The sequence below is a fragment of the Ammospiza nelsoni genome, chromosome 1, assembly GCF_027579445.1.
Source record: "Ammospiza nelsoni isolate bAmmNel1 chromosome 1, bAmmNel1.pri, whole genome shotgun sequence".
Lineage (NCBI taxonomy): Eukaryota > Metazoa > Chordata > Aves > Passeriformes > Passerellidae > Ammospiza > Ammospiza nelsoni.
Window position 1 is genome coordinate 150,367,282 of NC_080633.1, and position 26,092 is coordinate 150,393,373.

A 26,092-nucleotide genomic window follows, 5' to 3' on the forward strand; every position below is an offset into this window, starting at 1 on the left:
CAATTAGTACATGCTGCAACTCAAGAAAAAGCACAAACACTAAGGAGAAAGCAGAACAGGTGCACAGGAGGTCAAGTACAAGTGTTGGAAAATACATTCTAAAAAGCCATGTATTGTCAGGAAGGAAGTGGTGCTTTATGTGAAACAAACACATCAAGTGCTTCTCTTTGCAGTTGTTTAGGAAAGCTGCAGAGCTCATTCCAGGTGCTATCAACTCACAGTCAGAACCAAAAACTGGAGAAATAAGGAAACATGGTGATTTAGATATCCAAAATGGCTGGTTTGCAGTCTCTAGTAAAACAACTATTTGCTTATATAATTTTTTATTAATAAACCAGAGGATTTGAATTCTAAAACATTTAGAGCCACACATTTAGTCCCATCAGGAGAACCCAGCACAGAACAGGGAGCCTCATCCAGCCCCAGGGACTTGCCCAGCCTGGCTGCTCTTTATAAACATTCCAAGATTAATCCCCAAGGCTTGCACTGGCGCTGCAGGCAGCATCAGGTCAGTGCATTTAACTCCCATCAGTAGTAAATAACATGTTCAGCCTCCTCAGCTCCTGGGCAAGCTCCACAGAACCAGTGGGGACTCCTGGAGTGTCCAACAAAGCCACTGCCATCACCCCAGGCTGGGTGACAGCCTCTGAGGAGCCCTGCCAGAGCAGCCTGATGCTGTGTGTGGCACTGATGAGAACGTTTCATCAGAAGTTTCCAGACAAACAACTTAACTGCTTAACCACTGCACAATAGCAACTCCAGCATCCTGCTGAGACATGTCACCACAATCCTCCAGCTGCAAGCACAGCCAAGGAAATCTGAAATCTCTCCAAACTCTACTGCAACCAGCAGCTCAGGAAACTCCTCACAGGGATTGCTGAGTGGAAAAAAACCAGGTAAGGACCAGCAGTTTCAACCTGACTACAAACTCTTGACCTCAAATTAATGCTTGTTAAAGAGCTTGACTCCAGCAAAAACCTAATCCAGAATGAGATTTCTTTTTGGGTACAGAGGATCCATCCCTACATGAATATAAATTCCTATGAGGAGTTTTCATGTGTCTGTTGGCAGCTCCCTACAACTGCAAGGCAGTCACACAATCAGCTGCCACTTGAATGTGGTTTAGTGTAACCACATTGATTTTAATTAAGTTTCTGAAGCTGACATTTACATTCTGAACATAAAATAGACTAGTGCAGCTGAGCAGGAGACAGTGGGAAGCCTTCAGAGGAATTTCTTATCAATAACAGGCAAGGGATAGGTGACCTTTCACTCCCTTTACCCCAGAGAGAAGAAGAAAAAGGTAGAAACCTGGATAGCAGGCTTTTCTTCATGTAGAAACCTGGATAGCTCTCATCTTTACTCATTTGTCCAAAGAAACACAGATCTGCATCACAGCTAATTTAAAAAATAGATTAATATTTGCCCTACATTAGGAGAATGTGCCCAAAATTAGAATTTACAGTACAATATATTTAGGAGAATGTTGAAAAATCAAGACAGACCAGAGAAAGGCCGAAGGGCACACAGTACCCTTGGCTCTCCCAGTATGTATCAATAACACTTTGCTTCTGTAAATGAGTCAAAATGAATTGATTGCTTGTAATTTAACAAGACTGATGTGCTACTATGAATAAATTGAAGACAGAATAATATACTCCCAGTGTGACTACAAACCTAATTTCCTTATTTAGTTGGAAGGACAAAGTTTCTTGCACCAGAAAAGGTCTTTAAGTAGCAGCTCTGACAGAGGCACAGCGTGCTAATGTTTGTGCAGCACTTCAAAGATGTCAAACACTATTGATATATCAAGTATTGCAACTCCTGATGACAGATTTATATGGGGGGCTTAAATGAAAAGCTGAACAAAAGTAAATGGCAAAGGTCTGATGAAAATTAATTTATCATTTTCATACAGGAGAATGTGCCCGCTATACCAAAATCTGGGCTGTCCTCTGATAACACTGACAGTCAAAGCACAAAGCCCACATTCCTCTTTTCTCATTCCTGTGCTTATCCAGCAAGCACATTTGTGTATCATATGATAAACAAGACTGGGAAACTGATGGGGCTGCACAAGAACTCTGCCCCTGAAGCCCAACAAGATAATTCTGAAAGCACAGCCTGCAGACAGACTGTCCTGCTGGCCAGGATCCTGTCACCATCCCAGCACTGAGACACCTCAGCCCAAGCAGCACATCCACCCAAGAGCCTCAGAGCCTTTCACATTCAACCATGCTCACATCTGTCACCCCAAATACCTCTCACACCCACACAGAATCCCACAGGGAACCTTCCAAGCACACACTGACAGCACTGACAGAGCAGAGCTGCTACAGCCCCGCTTTCCAGTCTTCTTGCATTAATCAGCACTTTTCTGATCCTACTGCACACTTCCCAAATTAATGCAATGCTGTTTGAAAAGCTGACAATAAATTTAGTTTTGAGTGTGGGCAGCAGGTGAGGGAGGGGATTCTGCCCCTCTGTCCCCTCTGGTCAGACCCCACCTGCAGAGCTGCATCCAGCCCTGGGGGCCCAGCACAGGAAGGACATGGAGCTCCTGAAGCAGGTCCAGAGGCCACCAAGACCATCAGAGAGATGGAGCAGCTCTCCCATGGAGCCAGGCTGGGTGAGCTGGGGCTGCTAAGCCTGGAGAAGAGAAGCTCCAGAGAGAACCTTAAGCCCCTTCCAGCGCCCAAAGGGGCTCCAAGAGAGCTGGAGAGGGACTTTCTGCAAGGGTATGAAGTGACAGGATACAGGCAAATGGCTTTAAATAGAAAGAGAGAAGGTTTAGGTTAGATTTACGAAGTTTTTTACAGTGATGGGGTAAAACACTGGACCAGGCTGCCCAGAGATGTGGTGGATGCCCCATCCCCACGAACACTCAAGGCCAGGTGAGATTGGGCTCTGAGCAACCTGATCAGGGAAGTTGAGAATGTCCCTGCTCATTGCAGCAGGGCTGGAATAGACAACCTTTAAATGTCCTTTCTAACCCAGATTTTTCTGTGATTCTGTATTTCACTACTCCCTATCCTCAGGTGCCCTGGCAAAGTCTGAGAGCCCCCTTGGATCCAGTTTTTGTACAGTTATAACACTGATGCAGGACATTGACTTGAACCCATCTACACATCTAGATGTTTTCAGAAAAATGTCAAAGGGCTATTGAGATTAGGTTTAAAATGTTATTTCGCATGTGTGTCTCATCTGAGGGTATCAAGAGTATTTTGCACAAGTAAAACAGCCATTCCAAAGCCCAAGGGTACTTCAGTCTTAGTATACTGATTAGCACTATACCATACACCTTTTTGTTTACATTTCAAGATTCAAAATTTTGAATTCTTGCTACTTTTCTCAGGTTCTCAGAAGGGAGGCACCTACGAAGTAACAATACAACTATGCCTTGTTATCTGGTGCAGTTCATGCAGGCACACAGCAGAGAAAAGGAAAGAAAAAAGGTAAATCACACCAATTTTCTAGCTCTTATATTAGACCAGGAATGATTTTATACATTTTTTACACACATCTATTTGATGTTTGAATCACTGCACTCCAGTCTGCTTCTGTACATCAAATAATTCCACTGCCTCAAAGCACATATATCACTGCACTCACACAGAAATGAGATTTGAATATGCAACCATTGCTGTAAAGAGCTGACTTCACCAAAAATATTAATCCAGCTTTGACTCCTGCCAGCACTCACAGCCTCTTTCCACAGAGCTTTGTGTGACCAAGCTGCTTTCCCTGTTACTAAACCCAGTAAGAACCTATTTTAAATCTAGTAGGAATCTATTTTAAAAGAAAAACCCAGTAGATAAAAACTCATCCAATTAATATATTTGCATTTCCTTTCAGATTGCAGTAGAAACACCAGAGCAGCTCCACCCCATGCCCATTCTCCTACAACTCTTCAAGCTTCTGGCTTGGGAGGAACTGAGCAGCAATAAAGCACATCTGGCCATTCCACAGCTGGGCAGCAGAGAGTTCAGGATCAGTATTGGGCAGCACAGATCTGCTCCAGAGTAGCCACAGTCAATGTGTGGCACCTTTTGTCCAGACATTGGCTCTAAATAACCCAGGTTTGAAAAAGGAGACTTGGAGGTGAGTGGGTGGAATCACATCTGGCACTGAGGCTGGACTGACAAGCCTCTTGCCCTTTTTCAGAACAGGCAATATCCTTCTTGGGAAATGCTTGGAAACCAGGAATGCTGCTGAGGATGACAAGGGATGTTCATCAACAAGGCTTTAATACTCTGTCCCCTCAGTGCCAGCATAAACAGGCATTTCCTTTCTCCCCCCAGCCTTTTCAGCTGTGTCAGGGTGCAAGACAATGCAGCTAACAAGATTACAGAACTGATCTGGATTTGCAACAACAGCAAAACAATCATTCATTTAAACTTGGATGAGTTTGCCAAAACAGTCACACCACCTGTGCCAGCACAGCTACAGTGGCAGCATGAGAAAACAAACAGCAAGAGGGAGCTGGCCCAGCTGCCAATGACACTCGTGTCTTTACCAGGACAACATTTGAATTTCAAACCTTTGCATTGCAGGATCTTCCCATTCCTCCACCACAAACTGGATCTCCACTCAAACATTCTGCTCTCTTGCACCAATAGGGGAAAGTACAGCATGGACTGAATGGGAGAGGCAGACAGGAAAGAAGATGCAACACAGGAACACAGTAACAGCTGAATTAACTGCTCAGTGAAGACCCAGCTGAGTGTGCTTCAGCCCTTCCCCTAAAGCACTCAGCTTAGGGAACAGACACAGCTTTCCAACCTGCACATGTGCCTTATACCTGGGAGGAGCAGGGTTTTGCAGGTGGGCAGAGAAGCTGAGGAATTTGCTCTGGTCTTTTTGCAAATGGGATGGGATGGGATGTAGCCAATGCTTCTTGCATTTAGGGTTTTGTAAAGTTAGATAATATCCTTCCCCTTAGCTACTGTACTTGTTAAATTCAGCTTTTTGAGTTCTTATTCTGTCAACACTAAGGAAGCTGACATTTCAAGGTGGTACTGCATAGAAAAGGAAGGAGATCTGAATTGTGACCAGGTTAAGGCAACCCCAAACATTACCTTTATTTGTTCAAGAGCTCTAACCATGCTTCTCTTCAACTACAAAAATAAGGACCAATCTGACAGGTTAAATGTTTTAATGCTATCTCTATCCAGCTTAGGTTGTAGACAGTATAACAAAATTGGAAAGAAAAAAACCTTTCTGATAATCAATATACAACACATGACTGGCAATAACCTGGTTTGAGATTTGTGTTCGTTATTTCCACATAAATAATGTCTTTACTTCTCACAACAACTGGTTAAGAATCAAGGACAAGCTTTAAAGGCTAGAACTTTTAAAAAAGGTGTAATTGATGCAAGCTGGGCACCTCTGGGATGGGAAAGGAGACTGCACAGAAGATCTGCACTTTATAAAAAGTCACCTCTAAGGACTCACACAAGGTTTCCCAATGCCCATTTTCCAAAAATCCCAGATCTTCTCTACCCATTCAATCTGCTACATGCATCGCAGTCTTTTTTTTTTTTTTTCCTTAATGATGGTTACAATTCTGCTTCAACCATATCTGAAAACAGAGGTGATTTTCTCCTAAGTGCTGATCAAGACCCAGTAGCAGTGTTGACTTTCAGGGTGCACTTGAGACCAAAAAATTCCATCTCAGCAACAGCCACCTCCTCACATGCCACACCTGAGGCTGTGAGCAGGGCACAGAATGCCCTGCATTCCCTCCCTGGAAATCCCTTTGTGCACAAGCACCCAGACACCACATCCAAACAAGCCATACCAAGATAAACAAGGAAGATAAACAACTTTTCTTCCCCTGGCAAATGTTTGGCTGTGTCTGCATACACATTCACAGGAGGAGACCACTGTTTGCACATCCATAAAAGCCTTTTCTTTCTTTTGGAAATGAAGCATGTCTTCAGTATAACACCAAAGAAAAAGAGGGTAATGAGAGCATGCCAGTTCTTTGAAATCCAAGAAAGCAGTTCCCAGAATTGAGAAGCTGCTCTTGCATCCACTGCAGAGCACAGCCTTCATCCCTCTGAGGATACAAGTTTTTGAGGGACTAAATCCATCCAGAATAAGCAGAGGTGCACAGCCCAAAGTTCTCCTCAAAGCAAAGCCTATGTGGAGCCACACTGCTGTCTTGGTGAAAGATATTTTAAAACAAACAGCAAGGAAATCACAGCCCAGCCTTTTAAGGACTCCTACAGAAAGCCGAGTTCTGTTCATATGAGCTTAGCCACCTAAGTTTTAATAAAAAGTGTTTACCTTTATGACCAAGGAATTGCATAGAAGGTATACAGCTAAATCACTGTTTCTACTCTACACTCTAGGATATTTAAGATTTTTTTTTTTTTATTGCTGGTTTGACTCTCAAACATATCCTTCATTCTCAAAGGCAAACTGCACTTTCTTAGAAACAGATGATGTCAGGAATCACAAATCAGGAAAGAAAATTCCAACTTTACTTTCCCTGGGTAGATTCCATAAAGTCCTCTGACTTTAGCAGCAGAAACACCTTTAACTGGCTCATCTGGAGACTTCTGACCAAGTGTGACTTCTAACACTGGGAATGTACCCCAAATACTGGAAATGTTGCCCAGCTATCACCAGCAGCTGTGCTGACCAGGGAGCAGCCATGGAAGACTTTATATCTTTTCATTTTAATGGCAGAGCTGTCCCAAAGACATTCACCTTTGAATATTCCTTCAGAGCTCCTTGGAAACAACCCCAGCTCCAGTCTCCTCCCTCAAGCTGTAATTCAGAAGAAATGGCAGAGTATCCTCCACAAAAGGAGGCATAAAAACCTTACAGGCTATTTTAATCTTAAATTATTCAGCTTGGTCGAACAGCAGTCATTCCAATGGAATGTAGGCTTGTACTCCAACAAGGGTTTACTGTTTCTAAAATAAATGTCATGGTAATACATCAGTGCTAGACCTTTACTACCTGCACATTCACATTCAACAGCCACTGTCCCAGTTGCACAAAATTACAAAAGAAGGACATTTGCTAAAAGAAGGAAGTTTAACAGCAACCCATCAGAACAATACAAATAACCCATTTTTTTTGAAGTATCCGTCCAATTAAAATACATGTAAAAATTAAAAATTAAGGCAAGCCTCAAGTAACTGCTATGTGCCTGTTCTTTTGATCCTGCTTTTATTAAAAAATGGCATATTCTTGCTTTCAAAAACAATATACAACTGCCAACTGAACTCAGCACTGAATTTCTTAGCAAATCCAAGTTTTGTATCTTTCAAGTCCATAACCACAGGTATTCCTGAGCTGGAAAAAAACAGACTTAATATCTGCTTTTGTTTTCCAGGGTTTTACATACTTCTCTGGAAAGACAGCCTTCATTTCAAGTACCACATTAAGAGCCCTAGACATTTATCCACAGGAGAGGTTTGCAAGGTTAAAAACATACTGAGACATAGTTTTGCTCCTCTTGTACTGAGTAATGCACTTTATGAAACAAATCAATCAGATTAGAGATAGCAAACCATTAATACTTAAGTCAAGGAGCAAGAACATTTCCAGCGGCACCCAAAAAAACTTTACTCCACATAAAATATGTATGCAATTGATGATAATGATTCCTGTTGCTGAACCTCTGCTCACTACATTATCCCTAAACACAAATTGGAGCTTATTGAATTGACAAGAGAGATTTTCTGATCATCACCAATGAAAATCCCTGGATTTCACAGGTCTGTGTTCAAGATTACAAGAACTCCCCCACTGAGGAATTCTCTTGGGCCTTTGCACATACAGCCATGCTAGGAAATAAATAGTGGGAAAGGGAGATAAACATTGAAAACTCTTCGTGTTTTTTTATTAATTTAATTTTCTCTTGCACAAAGGAAAATTAATAGAGGATAGAAGGAGAAACAAGTCTCCATCACTCCATGACAACCCTCTCTCCCCAGCAGAATCTTTGCAGTGGAATTTGAAGAGCTGTTGGAAGGAAGGAGCAGATGGGGACCTGCTTCCACAGCAAGTACCTCACAGCAGAAAACAACCCCACACACCACCTACCACCCTGCAAGATTCTGCTCTTGGAGGATAATTAAAAAACAAGCAAACCACAAAAGCATTTGACATGCTAAACTAGGCTTAGTTACAGTTTAGATACCACAAAACCTCAAAAATTTAAAGGATAAATGCAGAAAAGGTAAGATCACAACATTAGAGAGGATGTAAGTCACAATAAAGTGTTCTCATGCATATATAACATTTCCACAGAACTCTAAAGATTACAGATACTTATTCTCTAGAAAGTCACAACTTTTGGGTTTTTCCATAGATGAACTGAAGAACAATATTATAAAAACACAAGCAGCAGGTGACTAGAGGGGGAGAGGATGGAATGACTGTCTGGGGGAAAAACCAAACAGTATTTCTTTCCCTAAGTGATGTACACATTATATTTAACCATTTTAAGCACGTAAATACACACATCTTACAATTAAACACACTAATTTCTTATTATTTCTTTAAAACATGCAAAATGTCATTTAATGTCACTTTCATCCCTGCCTTGAGGTGTCACACAGGTTGGTACCACTTAAAGTTCCTGATTTTATGCAAAATATACAAAGGGTTAAGATTATTTTAAAATAAACCATGAAACTTTTATGTTTGTTTGCTTCCCATTTTTACCTCCCATTTTTGAAGATAACACTTCAGCTAAGGATGGCACAAGAAAGCTAAAAAAGGGACTCACTCGGACATCGGTGGCGTCTCCATGCCGGATGTTGCTGGCCCACGTTGTTGGCTCACTGTTGATTTCAAAGTAGTGGAAAACCTTCAGGACTCGTTCCATGGCCCCTGGGGAACGTTCCATGCCAGTACTGAGGTGAGTCTTTGCACCTGAACTTGGGGTGTGATTCAAGTTTGGGTCAAGGTAAGCTGCTGCCATGGTTTTGCTAGATGCTAGGTATCTGTCATATTCTAGGGAAAGGGAAAAAAAAGAAAGAAATTAATTTTAGTTATGCATGAATCTTATACTTCTTCATACAAAGCATTTACCAGAAAACCATGAAGATTCACTTCCTTTTGGAAAGCAACTAAAATATTTATGCATCTACAAACATAAAAACTTATCCAGATGACTACCAGAGAAACTGAAAGCCCCTTGGAGCAAGTGATCTGAACTTGAACACCACAATTATTTACAGAAGTAGTATCTTTAGCAAAACCTCTTCCATTTGTTTCTCAGTGACTTAACCCAGGTCCCTGACAAAGCCCTCAACACCAAATAGCAGCTTTCAGTTCAAACAGTTTTCATCCCTAGAATTTGCCAAGTCTGCTCCTACAACAAACCTCTAAAGAGGGATAAGGAAACCCCTGCACTGAACTGGAGGCTCCCCACTAAGAAGCCACACACCAACACCAGGCTCTCCTGTTCCAAGGCTAAAACAATGAAATCTTCACTCCTTTTGTTCTAGTTTGGGAACTAGTGGCACACAAACCCACCCAGACTGAAGTTCATTATTCAGTGAGGAACCATTCAGATCACAGCTATCCCCCCTCTCAGCAATTTCTGAACAAGTGGCTAAGTTTTATTTTTCACTAGCCCGATTTCAAAGTCTGATGGCAAAAGGCACAGTGGTATGAGTCTGCATGTCAAAGGAAAAAGAAGAAAATTGCCTCTTGGCTACTGCTTCTAATTAGTCAGCCACAAGCAGATGGTGTCTGAGAAATCAATGCAGTCCAAGAGAAAAAGAGCAAAGAGCACCTCCTCCCTGCCTGCCAGCCCAGAGCATCATTCCAGTCTGCTGGCTGCAGAGAGCAAAGGACTGCAGGGCTCTGCTCCAGGCCTTGGGCAAGTGCACAGAGCTTTCCCTACCTCCTCCTCACAGGGAGGCAGTTTTGAAAATGTGAGTTAAAAATAAACTAAACTTGATCTTTTTGGCAAAGCGCTCTGAACGTCTTGCTGGTAGTAAACTGAATGTCTGAGCCCTGGTTCACCTCACTGAGAGGGACAAGAGAGACCCCCCTGCTTCCAGCTGAGCTCCTGTAATGCCTGGCTGCCCCTCAGAGCTTCAGCCATCATCACCCTGTCACCTGCCCAAAAAATGGCTCAGAAAACTATTGGGGGGGGGGGGGGGGGGAAATCAAAACAAAACCCAGCTGATTTGGTGTTCAGAACTGGCTTAGTTCCATGCCTGAGGTGCTGAACAGGAAGAGAAGCAGTGATCAGGGTGAGGGAGAGCATCTCCCCTCCAGCAGCAGCTGTGCCCACACCAGCCACAGTAACAAACCATGAGCTCAGCTAACAGGAATTAGCACCAGCAATATCAGTGCTTGAAATCTCCAGATCGTAGATAACATTTGTGAGGCTAAAACCTGACTGGAAGTATTAAGCATCTATGAAATTCTGACCCACCAGACAGAGAAGAAACAACAGCCCATCTGGGCAGGATGTCTTTACCTCTTTGAATAAATGGCTGAACTGCATTAATCCAAGGGAAAGGCAGGAACTTACACTGGACAGACAAAAGGCCTCTGATGTCCTGCCCTCAGGGGAGATGGTGAGAGAAGCCAAGGAGAAGCTTCTCCCAACATTCCCCCAGTGTTTCACCCTTGAGGGACTTCCCCCCACCCAGTTTCCTATCTCTGTGAAAACTCAAGAAACCACTACAGCTTCATTGTTCCTCTTTTCTGGCCATAAATTAAAATTAATTAAGCCAACCTTAGACCCAAATTAAAGCCTCTCCTCCTCTTTACCCCTCATGAACAGACACAGATCTGAAAATGACAGCAGCCCCTCAGGAACTCTTTGACTTCTCCTCACCAAAGGAGCCCGTGAGCTGTTTTTACACAAACATTGACTTTAAAGCTGAAACAGGCACCAAAATCTCCCCTCTGGCACAGTAACACCAAGACAACAAGACTATACAAGCTCCAAAGTGCAAGACTCTCTCCTGTAAGGTTAAAATAGCCATTGCTAAACCCCAAAGGTCCTCAGGGTAGGGAGTTTCACCAGGACAAATTCAGGCAGATGAATCCCAACTTCCAACTGTTTGGAGTGAAATTGCAGTTTTCAGGCTCAGACAAGGCCACTGACCTTGTACAGGATGCTCTGCATCCTTCAGAACAACCCACTCTACCTCAAGGTCACTGGTGAAACTGCTGAGCTTTATTTAAAGTTTACATAAGCAGACAGCAGGGAGAATTGCTACAACACAAAGCGAAATTGAGTCACGTCTTCCCAGAGAACCATAAGAATGCCTGCTTTAGTATTAATTCACCACACTCCAGCCACTTAATACACAATTCATCAGGTTTTATGTGGCTGAAGAACAGCTATGGAGGGAGAAAAGCTATTGGGGAAACACCAAACCAAGCATTTACATGTCTAGCCATAGGCTTAAATATGGACAATCTCCATCCCTTGGGAGCAGCAAACAGGAAAGCAATGCAAGACTCCAGTACCTACACACTGAAGTGCTTTACAAGGTGTCATTTCAATGGACAGGCAAACCACTATTATAATGTTTCCATATTCATCAAAATGTGGAATTAGACATCAGACTGACAGTACTGGGTACAGGGTCCGTTTTCACACGGTTATATTTCACAGAGGTTTTTCAAAGTAAAACAACCCCCTCCACAAAATTAGAATAGCAGTTTTCCTTCAGTATTTGATCATCACTGGTTCCTTACAACTTCTTTTAAAAAGCCCAACGTTTACTTTATGAAGCACCAAAGCAGCAATAAATCTGATAGCTCCAGGTATAGAAACACATGCCATATCCCTGCTTATGGACCTATTAACATTCCCATTAAAACCAGCCCCAGGGTTTGAGCTTGTAGTGTGACTGTAAAACTCTGCCCCAGGCCAAAACTTTGTAAAACACAGCTGCTGTTAAACAACTACTTTACAAGAGCTGCTGGTTGTTTTACGATACAAAGAAAGCTCAGGTAACAACACCACGATGCTTATTTGGGCTGTTCTAAATTCAAACCAGACTGGTGAGTAATGCTGCAATTACACATCTCAGTTTAAATGAGCAGTTTTAATCCTCTTGGTATTAAATAGACAGGTAGAGTGTGCTACCATGGGCCAGAAACAAGCTACAGTCAACTAAAAGAAGGCAGATTTAGACTGCATATAAATCAGAAATTTTGGACAGAGCAACCTGGTCTAGTGAAAGGAGCTCATGCTCATGGCAGGGAAGCTGGAACTAGATGATCTTCAAGATCTTTCCCAACCCAAAGCATTCCATGATTCTATGACTTAATTCTACTGTATTTTATTGGATCTTGTGGTGTAAAAAGCTAATGGTCTAAAGTCAAGCATCGTCAAATTTCTTTGTATGCAAGGCTCTGTGCCAGCATCCCTCAGAGCTTCCAAGAGGAAGGACTATTGTTCTCCCAGGGCTTGCACTTCAGAGAAACCCCTGTGTTTTCTCAGTAATGTCAAGGACTATTCCAAGACTGGGGGAGGAGCAAAGCAAACCAGCAAAGCAAACCAGCCCTGCTGAGATGCTGCAGTTGTACCAGACTACAACACAAGATGTATTTACTATTGCTGAGAGGGTTTTCTTTACTGTGGTGGGAGTACCTGAGATTTAGGCAAGTTGAATCTGTCTAGAAGTTATTTCCTCTCAGTGTAACTCCTCCTGACACATTCCCACATTTGCTGACTATATCAGAAACAAAGTCAGTGTTATGACTTCCAGTAGCACAATCAAAGTTCTAAGTCACGTTTCACTATGAGCTTTGAGTACTCAGAAATTAAATAATTTCCACTAATGAGACAGTCAAAAGTCATTAAAAAATATTTAAATCAATTAACTGCAAATTGGTTAATAAAGTGATAGTAGAGGCATCTCATAAGGAAAATGGTTTCAATGCAAATAATGTCTTCAACATCAGCAGTTTGATAATAAAAAATAATATAAAAAATAAACAACACTTCCTCTTATTAGTGTTGGCTGATGGCCAACAATGCAGTGCTAACAAGTTCATGTTACAAGGAACCAAGCTGTAATTACTCACATTATTCACACTGTGACTCCACATTGTCCTTTGTAGATACCATGAAATCTTATTATTCTTTAACCTCTACATTCTGATCCCCATCTAAGGCTTGAAAGCTTTGACATCTCTGAGCTAAAGCCCCTTCCAGGTGGCATTTCTGCAAAATAACTTGGTCCATCTAAATTCAAACCTATACAAATCTGAAAAAATCTATAAAATCTGTTAGAAAAGCTAAGAATACAGTAAGGATTCAGAGTTCATTTTGCTCTCTGGTCCTGGTACAATAATCCTTCTGCAAGACTTAAAATACTTTCAAATATGACTTAATTATTAAAGTAAATAAAAGATTAGATTTAGATTGCTTGCACCTTTGACAGACAAACAGCTGCTTTACTAGACAGACTGACTGCAAAGCAGCTTTCCAGAGGACCTGGATATCTTGGTGACACCAAGCCAACCATGAGCCAGCAAAGTGTCCTTGCAACCATCAGGCTCCTGGGCTTTGTTCCCATCCTGACAAGAGAGACAGGGACATTATGGAGAGAGTCCAATGAAGGGCCACAAAAACAGGTCAGGAATTTCAGTGTCTGTCATAGAAGGAAGGGTTTAAATAAATGGGATAGTTTGGCCTGGGGAAAAAAAGCTCAGGGAGATTTTCCAAATGTGTGAATTTGTAAATGCAGTAAAGATGGAGCCAGACTGCTCCCAATGGTGCCCAGTGATACATTTATTTATTTGGGCATGAAGGGACAAAACAGGAATTTCCATTTTAAGTATTAGGAGAAAGGTTTTGCACTACACAGGCAGCTGAACACTGCAACAGGTTGCCCAGAGGTTGTGGAATCTCCATCTGTGTGTATTCAGATCACAGCTGGACACAGTCCTGAGCAAGCTGCTGTAGGCTGACCCTGCTCTGAGCAAAGGCAGAGGAGGATAAATCTCCACAGGTGCCTTGCAACATCTGAAATTTTGTTATTTGGCAATAAAAACCAAATTAAGGATTTATTTCACACTCTAAAATCATAAATCATCCAGAATACATCTCACATCAGAGAGTAAACATCTCGTGCATTTCAAGCTCAATCCATTTTCACAGCTTGTATTAAATCCTGCTGTAACTCACCTTGCAAATATTAACTTGACTATCTCAACCTCACAGACAGGAAAGGTGTAAAGTACAATTTTAACTAGGATCCCCATGACAAAGGCTGTATTTTTGGGGCCTGTGTTGAGAGTCAGCACATTGCTGACTTTTGGTATTCCATCACCTGATACAAACACATCCACAGCACAGAAGCAGCAAAGGTGCCAGGTGTGTGACAAGCCCTTTTTGCATTTCCTTGATGTCAACATCTTGTTACACATTTAAGGATGAAACCTGGAGAAAACCATCAGATTTGTGATTTCAAATTAGGGATGGACTCAGAAAGAAAGGACAAGGGCTATTTTTTCCTTTTATCATCACTTTAGCCTTTAAAGACATTCAGTAATTTCAGCTATTTCCAAAAATCACTTTGGAATGTCCCTGTCTGTTCCCTGCTGAGTTTATTTTTCTTGTACTTCTTCTTTCAGCTAATGCTGATGTTCAAAAGCAAAAGAAAAAAGGAGCAATCCTTTGTTCCACTTTACCCTGCCTTTCAGCTATGTTCACTGGTTTTGGTAATATTTGCTATGACTACATCCAAGAACACATTTATTTATTTATTTCTCTTGCTGCCACTTTTTAGTCCCTCCCTGGTCACTGCTTTCTCCCTACTCCAAATGTATTTATTTTTAAGTGCAGTATTTGTAGTCAAAAGCATTTATCAAGGTTCTCAGGTCAAAGTATAAACCCAGACACATTAAAACAATTTTAAAATCAAGTTCTTAGTACCTATTTTAGCCTAAATCATCTCACCATGTACTTCACTGCATTAGTATGGAATAGAAAACCAGTACTGGCAATTCCATTTTTCCCCCTCAGGGAATATTGCCTGAAAAGTTACTAAATCTGTGTCTCAATACAGTTGAAAGATAATACAAACCAAAGTCAAAACAAGTTTAGCAATACAAATTGCCAATATGGGAACATTTATTTCAATTATAATAATGTTTTAGGAGATTAAACATTCAAGGAAGCATGAAGGAGGAATTCAGACACAGCATGAACTACAAGACCCTCATGAAGTGAAGCAATATGACAATCCTGGGCCTGTAAATGTAAGACAAGGATAACTCACTAAAAATCAATAATAAACAAAGTATAAATAAATTAATGCATCACCTAAATTAAATTAAACCATGCCATATTCCCTGTACAGCTGCTATGGTCAAAGGCTGCTGAAGAACTCAGAGTGGATTTTGCTGAGTGCTGTTACTGGGGTAGCTGCACCTTGGGATGACAGGATTGACAAAGTTTCAGGGGACAGACCAATGGTTAAACGCTTGTCCTGTCAAGCAGCAATTTTCCAAATGTCCCAAAAAGTCTTGTGCTCATCCAGCCTGCATTCAAAGTACCTCCCATCCTTCTCACTAAAAATCCCACATGATTAAGCCCTAATGTACCTTTAAATACTCAGTTTAACCCAATTTTATTGGAACATTACATAATCTGCGCTATCAGCAATTCCCTTTGGAGTCAGCACCGTTTTCTATTTTTAATATTAAAAAATTAAATAGTGAGGAAACATCAGTTGTGTTGGGAATACAAGAAAATCAATGTCTGTACAAGCTTTAATTAGAACACAGTATCCAGTTAGATACTTGCCTAATTTCTCAACAGCACTCTGAACTTTCACTGTGGTCCCCTGGCACCACTGAAATTCAAATAAACACTAATCTCCCCTTGAATTTTCTGTTGCTTGCTTCTAGAAAACTCTGGAGAATTAGAGGGGTGCAGTTTTATTTCAAAAGACACCAGAGAAATGAGCAAGTAACAACTGTGCAATTTTAAAATAAAGATTTAAATTAATTTCTGTGTATTTTGAAGCTGCACTACTTGTTGGCAGCAGCCCTTGCTATGAAAATTGAAATATGGGACTGAAGGAATGAATTCAAATAATCTTTTCTAACACTCCTGTGTGAAATATTGCTCCAAGGAGGACCCACATAGCCCAGCTGTTCTTCCAAACAGCTTTAGAAGAAAATAGAAGCAGGAAGAGTTTACTGTCCTTCTTGAATGGTAAAAACTAATGAGAATGGTGATGATGCAAGGCTGCTTCACTGAAATTAAAAACCAGAACTCCCTGAAACTAGAGGCAGCTGAGGAGAGCAATGAGATATCCCAACTACACACTGTCAAGGCTTAACACATTTGGCTTTGGCCACCATTCGATTTTACCTGGGAACTCCTGGTTTTATATTACTGAATGACACCATCCCAGCCTATAATTCAAAATGTTCCAGCTATCTTTTAATGTTTAACACCTTTTAATAATTTTAAGTGTGAGATAAAAGGCACTTAAGTGTTCAGGAGGAACAGCATGACAACAGCCTTGCTGTTGCTGGCAGGGCAATGGCCTCTTACAAAATTCAATGACCTGTAAAAAGTTTTCCTTGGGTTTATTCTGACTCAGGTGTTTCTCAAAGCCAGTAACAACAGCCTCTGGTATATAGGCAGAAATCAAGAAAAACATGATTCCTTACTCTGTACTCTGGCTAAGTCAAGCTAGAAACAGATAAACATACACTGCATGGACCACTTCAAGATTTGTATTTAAAAAAACCAAAAACCAACAAAACATAATAAAGCCTTAAAAAGGCAATTTAAAACACTTCATCCACTCCAAACAGATCATCAGGCTCCTGGAGTCAGCACCAATGATTCCATACTGCTTTGGATCAGAACACAATTTATGGATTCCCCACCAGTGCATCCATCCCAGGTGGGTGCTCCTGACGTGCAGTGCAGGGCTGAATCCAAACCCAGAACTCACCAACCAGCTGGAATTCTGCAGCTGGAATTCTGCCTTGGACAGCTGGAATTCTGCCTTGGACAGGGTCCCTTGCTCCCACACTCGCTCCAGAAAAAAGGGATTTCTGTGCTGTGCACTGCCCTGCTAAGGGAAGGGCATTCAGGGCTTTTGCTCTTTTCAATCCCAATGAAGCTCTGAGGTTTCTGGTGGGGTTTTCCAGTGAGTGCATCATTAAATCTCTGAATGGAACCATCAACACTGAAAGGCTCACAAAATTGGAATCATCCAAGAGAACACCTTTGGTGTCCAGTCAAAGCACTTTTCAGTCCTTTACCTTCAATCTAACACAGGGCTACTGAACCTTTCTTAATTAATTAAAGCAAGTCTAATATACCACCGGGCCTGAAGTTTGACATTTATACTCTACTGAGAAATAAGGAATTCACAATTTTAAGGGAAAGCTCTCACCAAAATAACATGATTACAATATAAAGTGGGTTCAGAATGTGTGTTTTAGGGGTTTCTTCAACCTGCAGTAAACAGAGAGGACTCAGACAACAGCTTACCAAAGAACTGATGTTAGAAAAACAAATTCATTTTTCAGAACCATCTCCACTATATATGTCAGATCAGCTAAAAATTTGGCTTTGCATGAGACACAAATGACCAGAAGGGTTAAAATTTCTAGAAGAGCTAAAGAAGGTAACAGCTGCCATTAGACCATTCTACTTCCAACTGAGTCACTATTTCCTGAGGTTTGTCAGCTAGGGGAAGGAAGCCATTCCAACTGGTATTAACCAGCCCAAATACATTTAATTTAGGGCTTCCTTAAAGAGAGCTCTCTGAAAGTGGAATTTAGTACTTAAAAGGATAAAATATTGGGTCTGTGGTAGAAAAATTAATTGGAACCTGGAAGAGGTGGGTTCAATTCCCTAAAGCAAGACAAGCTTCAGTACAATTAAGTTTCCTCAGTTTTGCCACTTCCAGTTGTGGAAGGAATCATGCAGAACACCACAGGAATAATCAATCACAGTACATGTGGCACTATTTTCATCTCCTCTCCAACCCCCCCTGACAGGAGACACCCTGGCTCAAAACCTCATCATGCTTTGCAACACATGAGCCATAATTACAACACAGCCTGTGCCAAAACCCACATCAGCCTCTTCCACTAAAGCAACTGTTTGGGTTGCTCCATCTAATCCATCTCATCCCACCTGAGATAACCCAGATATTGATTTGTTATCTAATTTCAAACAACAGGGAATGGGGTCAGAAATACCAGAAATATCTAATTCTACTGCTACACATTTCAAACTCAGAAGTAAAATGAGTTTTTGCAGGTTCTGTGACAGCCCATCCATGGTGGATCAGCACAGACCCAGCAGCACTGAGGTCCCAAACCACCAGTGTGAGCATATCCTCATCATGGCAGAGGAGCAAAGGAGACAGGTTTAACATCCTCATGGTTTAACATCTTCATGGTGGAGATATTCAGGCACACCTGAAGGCACCAAGTCAGCAGGTTTCACCAGCCCCACAAGAATTTACTGCACCTTTTTAGAATATATTTGATAATGGACAGGTATTAAGTAAGAAGCTCATAAAGATGCAACTTACTTTACAGTGCATTTTTCTTCTATTCAATTATTTCCCTGGAAACAATAAATCAATTCCCACCATCACAGTGATGAAATATGCAATTTGTGTGTGACAATCTCACCATTTGCAGAAACAGCAGGTGGTAATAAATTAAGTTGGTGTGACACAAACAAGACACCTCCATAAGCTAACACCCCACACACAGAGGTATCAATCCATCCCCCTTCAAGCCTCTACTAGAACACACAGGAATATTAATTGGAGAGGGGGGATGCACTTGTACACGTGCAGTTTTGAAATGCTGAACTGACTTGGCCTGAGAACACAATGCAAAAGGATCTGGCAATTAAAACACCTTTGCACATGAGCTTCAGGAAGCAGAGTTCTTATCTATTTGCAATCTGTGCTCTTAATATGCTTGAATTAATTTTAAAATAAATACTTCACAGTAGCTAGAGAGAAAACAGAAGAACAATCTCCTTCAGCAAGGAGTGTGTGTGCTTTAGTATGTATGAAAATATTTCTGCACAAAACCTGGATGTTGTGACAATACACCTTCCATACCATAAACATGCAGCAAGTCAGAGGTACCAGGGTCAGAAGTACCTGGAAACACTTTAAACCCTACCTTAAGTGAATAGGAGCAAGAATTAGGAAAAACTGCACAAATTAATAAAATTATGAAATATTCAAAGATGACAAAGTCTTTCATCAGATTACCAATTTTTGCCTGAAATTGGGTCTTTGGGATCTTTGTGACTTGGAAGAGGTTCTGTCAATGCTTACTAAAGGCAAGGGGTGTCTTCAGCATTACACAACCCCTGCCAGCAGAGAATTATGGATTAATTTTTTTCTATTTTAGCCCTAAGGTTCAACAGAAAAGTCAATGGAATTTCCAGAACATCTTCTGCATTGTTCAAAAGTCCAGAGAAGCACAACTAAAATAATGAAGGGGCAGAGCAGGAGCCTCGTGAAGGCAGCCTAAAAATGGCAGGACTCCAGATGGGAGCTTGATCAATATTTACAAGATCCACAAGGAAGGATAAACTGATATTAAAAGATTCTCTAGAACTCTCCAATGCAGTGGATAATGAAGAAATCTAAGGACAGGCTGTAGATAACATTGATGCTCACACATTCTCCTGAGAGAGTCACAAGTAGGAGATGCTGTCCAAAGAGACAATCACTGATAGGTTAAATTATTTTAACATTAAGAACATCCATAAAAGCTTCACTTTTTGCTTCTGCAATTGAAGGTGAAATACAGAATTCTGGAATGGTTTGGGTTGGAAGGGACCTTCAAGTTCATCTCATTTCAACTCCTGCCATGGGCAGGGACACCTTCCACAATCCCAGGTTGCTCCAAGCCCCATCCAACCTGGCCTTGGACACTTCCAGGGATGGAACATCCACAACCTCTCTGGGCAACCTGTGCCAGGGCCTCACCTCCCTCACAGGGAAGAATTTCTTCCTAATATCTAATCTAAACCTCCTGTCCTTCATGTTAAAGTGGCTCCCTCTCCTCCTGCCACTCCAGGCCCTTGTCCCAAATCCCTCTCAGCTCTCTTGTAGCCCCTTCAGGCACTGCAAGGGGCTCCAAGCTCTCCCTGGAGCCTTTTCCTCTCCAGGCTGAACAACCCCAACTCTTCTGGTTTGTCTCCATAGCCAAGGTGCTCCAGCCCCATGATCAACTTAATGGTCTCTCCTGGACTTGTTCCAAAGGTCAGATATAACCCTTGGGGCTTCCAAAAAGTTCAGATGAAAATACAGCTACACAGCCTTGGAAGGTTTTGCACAGAGTACATTTATCAAGTCAATAGATGCCAGTGCAAAACAATGATGTCCATGCTTAGAAAAGCCTGAAATCAAGTCAGAAAACTAAAAGAAGTCAGAAAACTAAAAGAAAACTATTTTTATTATAGAACAGCTCAGAAAAATAAACAACCCTATGAAAAAAAGCCCATCTATGAACACATCCAAAAAGCCTACACTGAATATAGTCTGATCCTTTATAAGGGTTCACATAAGTATGTTTAAAAAAAAAAAAAAAAAAAACAACCAAAAACTAAGAAAATTAAAGATGTCCCATCACTCAGGCCTTATTTTTCAAGTTTCTGTGAAAAATATTTTCTTGCACACAGTTTAAGTTCCCATGTATAGTTTAACATCCAAAGATCATTAAATGAATTTGTCTGGTTTCTCAGACATGCCTGTGTTAGGAGCTACAAAATTGATAAATGGTCATTTCTGAAGAGTGTATTTGTACAGAGGTTTGAGTTAATTTTTCAAAGGCAAGCAAGTTGTCACCAGAGGCTGCTTCACCAACTTAATAATCTGTCCTTGCTGCTGCCAAAGCTGCAGAATTTGCCACCCCTTTCCTCCCTGCCAAGCATTTCCTCATCCACTCTCCCCAACCATGGAGCCCTTGCTTCCCTCTGAGCCCTACTGCTTAAATGATTTTTGAGTTGCTTTTACACATTAAGACAGAATAAATCAGTCTGGCCTTATTTTTTTCTGGTTTTGGTGGGGGTTTAATTTTTCTTGGGGTTCACAGTCTAAAACTGACACTCTAAGCCTCTGCTGCTAATCTATTCAATAACATTTACTGATTTTCAATACCTGGTCAAGATAGAAGTGAAGATGAAAGGCAAAGGGGGACAGAGAAGAAGTAGGAGATGAAGAACAACTATTCCACTGAAATGAAGAAGACAAACATAATTAGGTGAAAAATACCAGTATTACAAATTCAAGTGTAATTTCCAACTTTTTCCTCTTTCTTTAAAGGCATTTATCAACTGTTAGCTGGTACCCGGACAAGTTTGACCAACTAATCAGATAGATGTGAATAAAAAAGACCAAGGATCTTTAAAGGGGCAGAAGTTGATGGAATTCTGCGGGAACAGGATAAACAAGTAAGGTTTGTTTGCATCTGAGGAAGGCGATGAGCACCTGTAATTTGCACCAAAATCAACAAGACAGCTGATCAGTGACTATCACGGCACCATCCACAGCTCTCCCGCCAGGCACTGGAATTTTAAAGAGGTGACAGGAACTTTTAAGATGTAATGAGGTGCTTCTTTTCCACCAGAGACCAACTGAACACATGACAGAACAAGTAACTACAATGAAATGTAAAGGAAAAGGTTAATTTGAGATATGCCTGGCACAGCCAACAGCAGCATAAGCACAACTAACCTCTAATTATTTCCCATTATTTTGCAAATGTCAAAGTATGGTCTTTAAAGATGCTCAGCATTTGTCAGGAACATGATTTCATTACATTTTAATCAGCTGCAGAATATTTCACTTAGCAAGTGAGTTCCATGGCTGACAGGAATTCCACAAGAAAAGCTCACTTAAAACGCAGTTATGTTCTTCTGTCAAAGACAACACCACTGAGAGGAAAACCTGAGACATCAAGAGTTAATAGGATTTGCTCTGAAGAAATGAGCTGCAAATGATTTTCACACTCCAGAAGGAAATTAGTTTTCCCACTTTAAGAGGTGAACAGAAGAATACTTTGCTAATACAAAGAAGAGTACAGAGCAGCATACTTGATGAGACTTCATGGTTTACCCTACCCCTTTAGGCAAAATAAATAAATTTTTAAAAATAAATAAATAAAGATCAAGCCCCTAAACCAACAGCCCCAAGCCACTATTTTCCACTTACAGCAATCCTACACATTTTAAAAGTTTTAAGAAAGACCAAATTCTGATTCATTAATGGGCAACACTAATTCCTTATTTAAGATGTCACTTAACAGCAACTGAAAACATCCCTGTTCCACCCTTCTTTGTGGAAAATGCATTTTTCACAGCAAGAACCCGAGCTGCACAGCCTGTGACAGAGCAGAAGTGAGACAGGCACAGAGGGGGTGAAGCTGAGAGAAAAATCCCCCAGGAACAGATCCCGGCGGGTTTGGCAGCACAGCCCAGCCCCATTTCCCCACTCACTGCAATGATCCCCTGCCATGCTCAAGGTCAGAAAACTCAGTTTATTTCAGAACTTCTTCGTCATATTTGAAGTTTCTGGGACCAACTCGAACTGTGGAAGCTTTTCTTGACACCAGTGCATGCTCATTTTATTTTTTTTTTAACTAGACAACTCAAGATTCTTCACTGTTCTAATGAATCAAAAGAAACTCAGAGCATAAAGACTTTGGAGATGTAAACAACTAATACCAAAACTAAACACAACCCTGGTTCAGTCTTTATTTACATCACTTTTATGATATCAAGGTAATTTTAAAAAAATATCTCTTCTGCATCTTCCTTTGAATCACAATTCAGTCATAGCATTTAACAGGACAGGACTTGAAAAAAGTTAAATTATTTCCCTGATGTGTCTGCCTTCATTGTTAAGTTCTGTCACCTTCAATATCTGATGTTAAAAATCCAACCTAAAATCAGAGTTGTTGCTTTTAGAAACTGGATAAATGCCCAGAAAAAAAATGCTAAATACTTTTTTCCCTCATTTTTCAGATGTAAGACATAAATTTTAAATTGGATTTGTTCTTTCAGAGTCTAATTTAAAGAAGACAATATACTGCTGTACAGCATATATGAAACATACAGATTGATCTCAATGCTTTAAAAGGCACTTAGCAAAGATGTACACCAATACAAGGTATTTACAAAGAAATTATTTGGGATAGAATTTGTCAATTCTTATAGGATATTTTAGAGGAAAGGCTTAAATTCCATGTTTGTTTGTTTCAATGCAAGAAAATTAAGATTAAAAGGAGACAACAAATTAGGCTGGGAGTATGACTATAAACATGTTGTTTTGACAGAAAGCTCTGAGCTTATAAATCAAGTTATTATAACATTTATATAATCTTCTCTTATATGCTAAAGAAAACAGTTCACAGTGATAAAACAAACAGCACCTCTCTGGTCTGAAACGAAAGAGAAAAAAGAAAAAACCCACAAAGTAATAATTAAGCGAAAAAATAACAGTCCATCTAAAAATTTAGTGCCAAATTACACTGTACCATCAATGACAAAGAAAATACAGGCCAGAATTGACAAATCCACAACCTAAAGTGTTCCAGATCCACTTTTCTTCTTCAGTAGGGCCTTGATCACCCAAAGCAACACCGACCCCTGTGGATTTCCAGCAGACTGGAATACACAAGTGTGGTGGTGCTGAGTGCTGGAGTAGCTGAGTGCCCTGGATGAGGAAGGAGGAAGATTTCTGCACCTGAAAGGACCCAGCCCAATAAAATCTGCACCTGAAAGGACCCAGCTCTATAAAATCTGCCCAGTCAGTCACAAAGGACACATTTTATGAGCAGCTTTATTGCAGAGCAGGAGGTTGTCCTTGGGAGAAGAGAAGGGCACAGCTCAAGTCTCGCTGCCTGATCTGAGATACTTTCCTAGCAGAGAAAAGAAATAAAGCTGCACATTTTAATTCCCATTTACAACAAAACTGGCAACATTAATTATGTGAGTGCAGACTGGATATACAGAGCAAGGAGAGCTCTAAAAAGAGAAGGAAAAATAGTCAAGAATTTTGTGGTAATAACCTACAAAAAGTTATAGATTAACTATTATTTTGTACAATTATTGTAGGGCTGAAGCATCACGTGTACCACAGACAGCAACAAAACTGAAATTCATGATAATTTCCACATTAGGGAAAGGGAATGACTCTCACTTCCCAAAATGTAGCATTATTCCAAAAAATCACAACTCTTGTTTATATTCCTACCACTGAACAGGAAAATACTCACTGGATTGAGACATCAGTGACTGATTCATAAAATAAAATTATTATTCTTTGCAGACATAAAAAAACTATTTTAAGTTGAGGTTTGGTGTCCTCCCTCTTAATTTTATGTCTCCAAATACTGTGTTCATACTAATCTTTCCTGAATTTCCCAATACCATGCTGAAAAAACACAGAAGATTTGTGACTGCACGTTTCAAACCTGTCCTCGTTTCTCATTCTTCTGAAGATGCACAAGCCTTTGCAACCACACAAGTAACCTGAGACACCTGGATTTAAAAATCCTTCAGGCAGTATTTCTGACCTCTGTGAACTCATAAATACAGACCCAAGTTTGATCCCATCTTACAGCCAGTTTCAAGTATGAGAGCTTTTCCCCATTTTGATGCTTTTTATCTTGTTCCTGATATATTTACACCCAAATCCTCTCACTGTGGTTTATTTTACTTTGGCTTGGCTGTGATTTTAACATTAAAAAAAAACAAACTAGAGATAAATCTGGATTAAACAGAAGTGACTGGTTGCCATTGCTTTTCTCTGCTGGATAAACAGGAAGTGTGTTTTAACTTGCCTGGCTTTTCCTACAGGATGGAACAGGAATTGTGAACATGACCTTGCTGTGTATCCAGGAGCACCCAGGGTGTGCTTGTTCCTGATTTCAGATAATTCCCATTCCTATCTCCAACAGTCACTGCTCCCTCCCAGAACACACCAGACACAGAGAAAGGACAACAATTATCCCTTCAAATTTTAGGAAGGAACAATTTCAGAGATTCCAGGCTGATTTCAGCATCAGCAATTAAGGATTTGGATAATTCTGAGCAGAAGACTACCTGAAGGAGGGTTTAGCACAGAAATGATTTGGCAGCCACAGCCACAGCAAGTGCTCCTGACAACACCTTGGTTTTCATCAGTGTGGGAGATTACTTAAACTGCCCAAATGTATCACAGCCAGAGCTGGGAAGAGAAGTGAGATGTGGCAGATTAGAACATTATCCTAAAAGCATTTTTATTGCACCCCTAGACTGACAAAAGACACTTAAATTATATTTAGATGTGCAAGTTTGGTACTTTGAACATGAAGTCCAACACTACTGGTCAATACAGGCCACACAGCTTGTTCCAGAAGAACTAAATTAATGCAACCAAAACCAGCAAAAAGTTTATTCAGTATCACATAAAACCAGAACCTATACAAACACCAAAATTACTCTGGAAAGAAGAAAAATAATGGATGTTTTTCTACCAAAAGACCTGACGATGCCTTTTATTAATATATTCAGTTTTTATATTCTGTATCTATAAAACAGTATATAATATATTTTAAATTAGATAGTCTATGAAATATTATGTGTATGTATTTAAGAAATATAAAAGCAAAATATTGAAGGGACAAATCTTTCATTTCAAGGACAGGAACAAGGAAGAAATTCTCTAGTGTGAGGGTGATGAGGCCCTGGCACAGAGTTCCCAGAGAAGCTGTGGCTGCCCCATCCCTGGAAGTGTTCATGGTCAGTTTGGATGGGGCTTGGAGCAGCCTGGGACAGTGGAAGGTGCCCCTGCCCATGGCTGAGGGGGTTGGAGTGAAATGATCTTGGAGATTCCTTCCAACCCAAACTATTCTGAGGTTCTACAGCATCCTCCCAACTCTGTCTAAGAACACCACAGGCACTAAGTCCTCACAATTACAACCAGAACAAAGTCCCCCTAATTTTAGTTTCAGAAGCACATGCAGAAAAGCCCACCTTCTGCTGAACCTGGTTAGCTGATAAAACCTTAACTCACTGACCTGACAGGCACCATCCCTACGTGCCCATCCCACTTCCATGCCACAGGACACTGAT

General features: G+C 40.8%; 1 protein-coding gene across 3 annotated transcripts in view; it reads right to left on the minus strand.

Annotated features, from left to right (window-relative positions):
• PTK2 (protein tyrosine kinase 2) overlaps positions 1–26,092 on the minus strand; it is a 129,512-nt gene that overhangs the window by 95,978 nt on the left and 7,442 nt on the right. For all 3 annotated transcript variants that reach the window (XM_059477578.1, XM_059477586.1, XM_059477570.1), the window contains exon 2: positions 8,756–8,982. In XM_059477578.1, the coding sequence (XP_059333561.1) occupies positions 8,756–8,982 (227 nt within the window). The remainder of the gene's footprint in view (positions 1–8,755; positions 8,983–26,092) is intronic.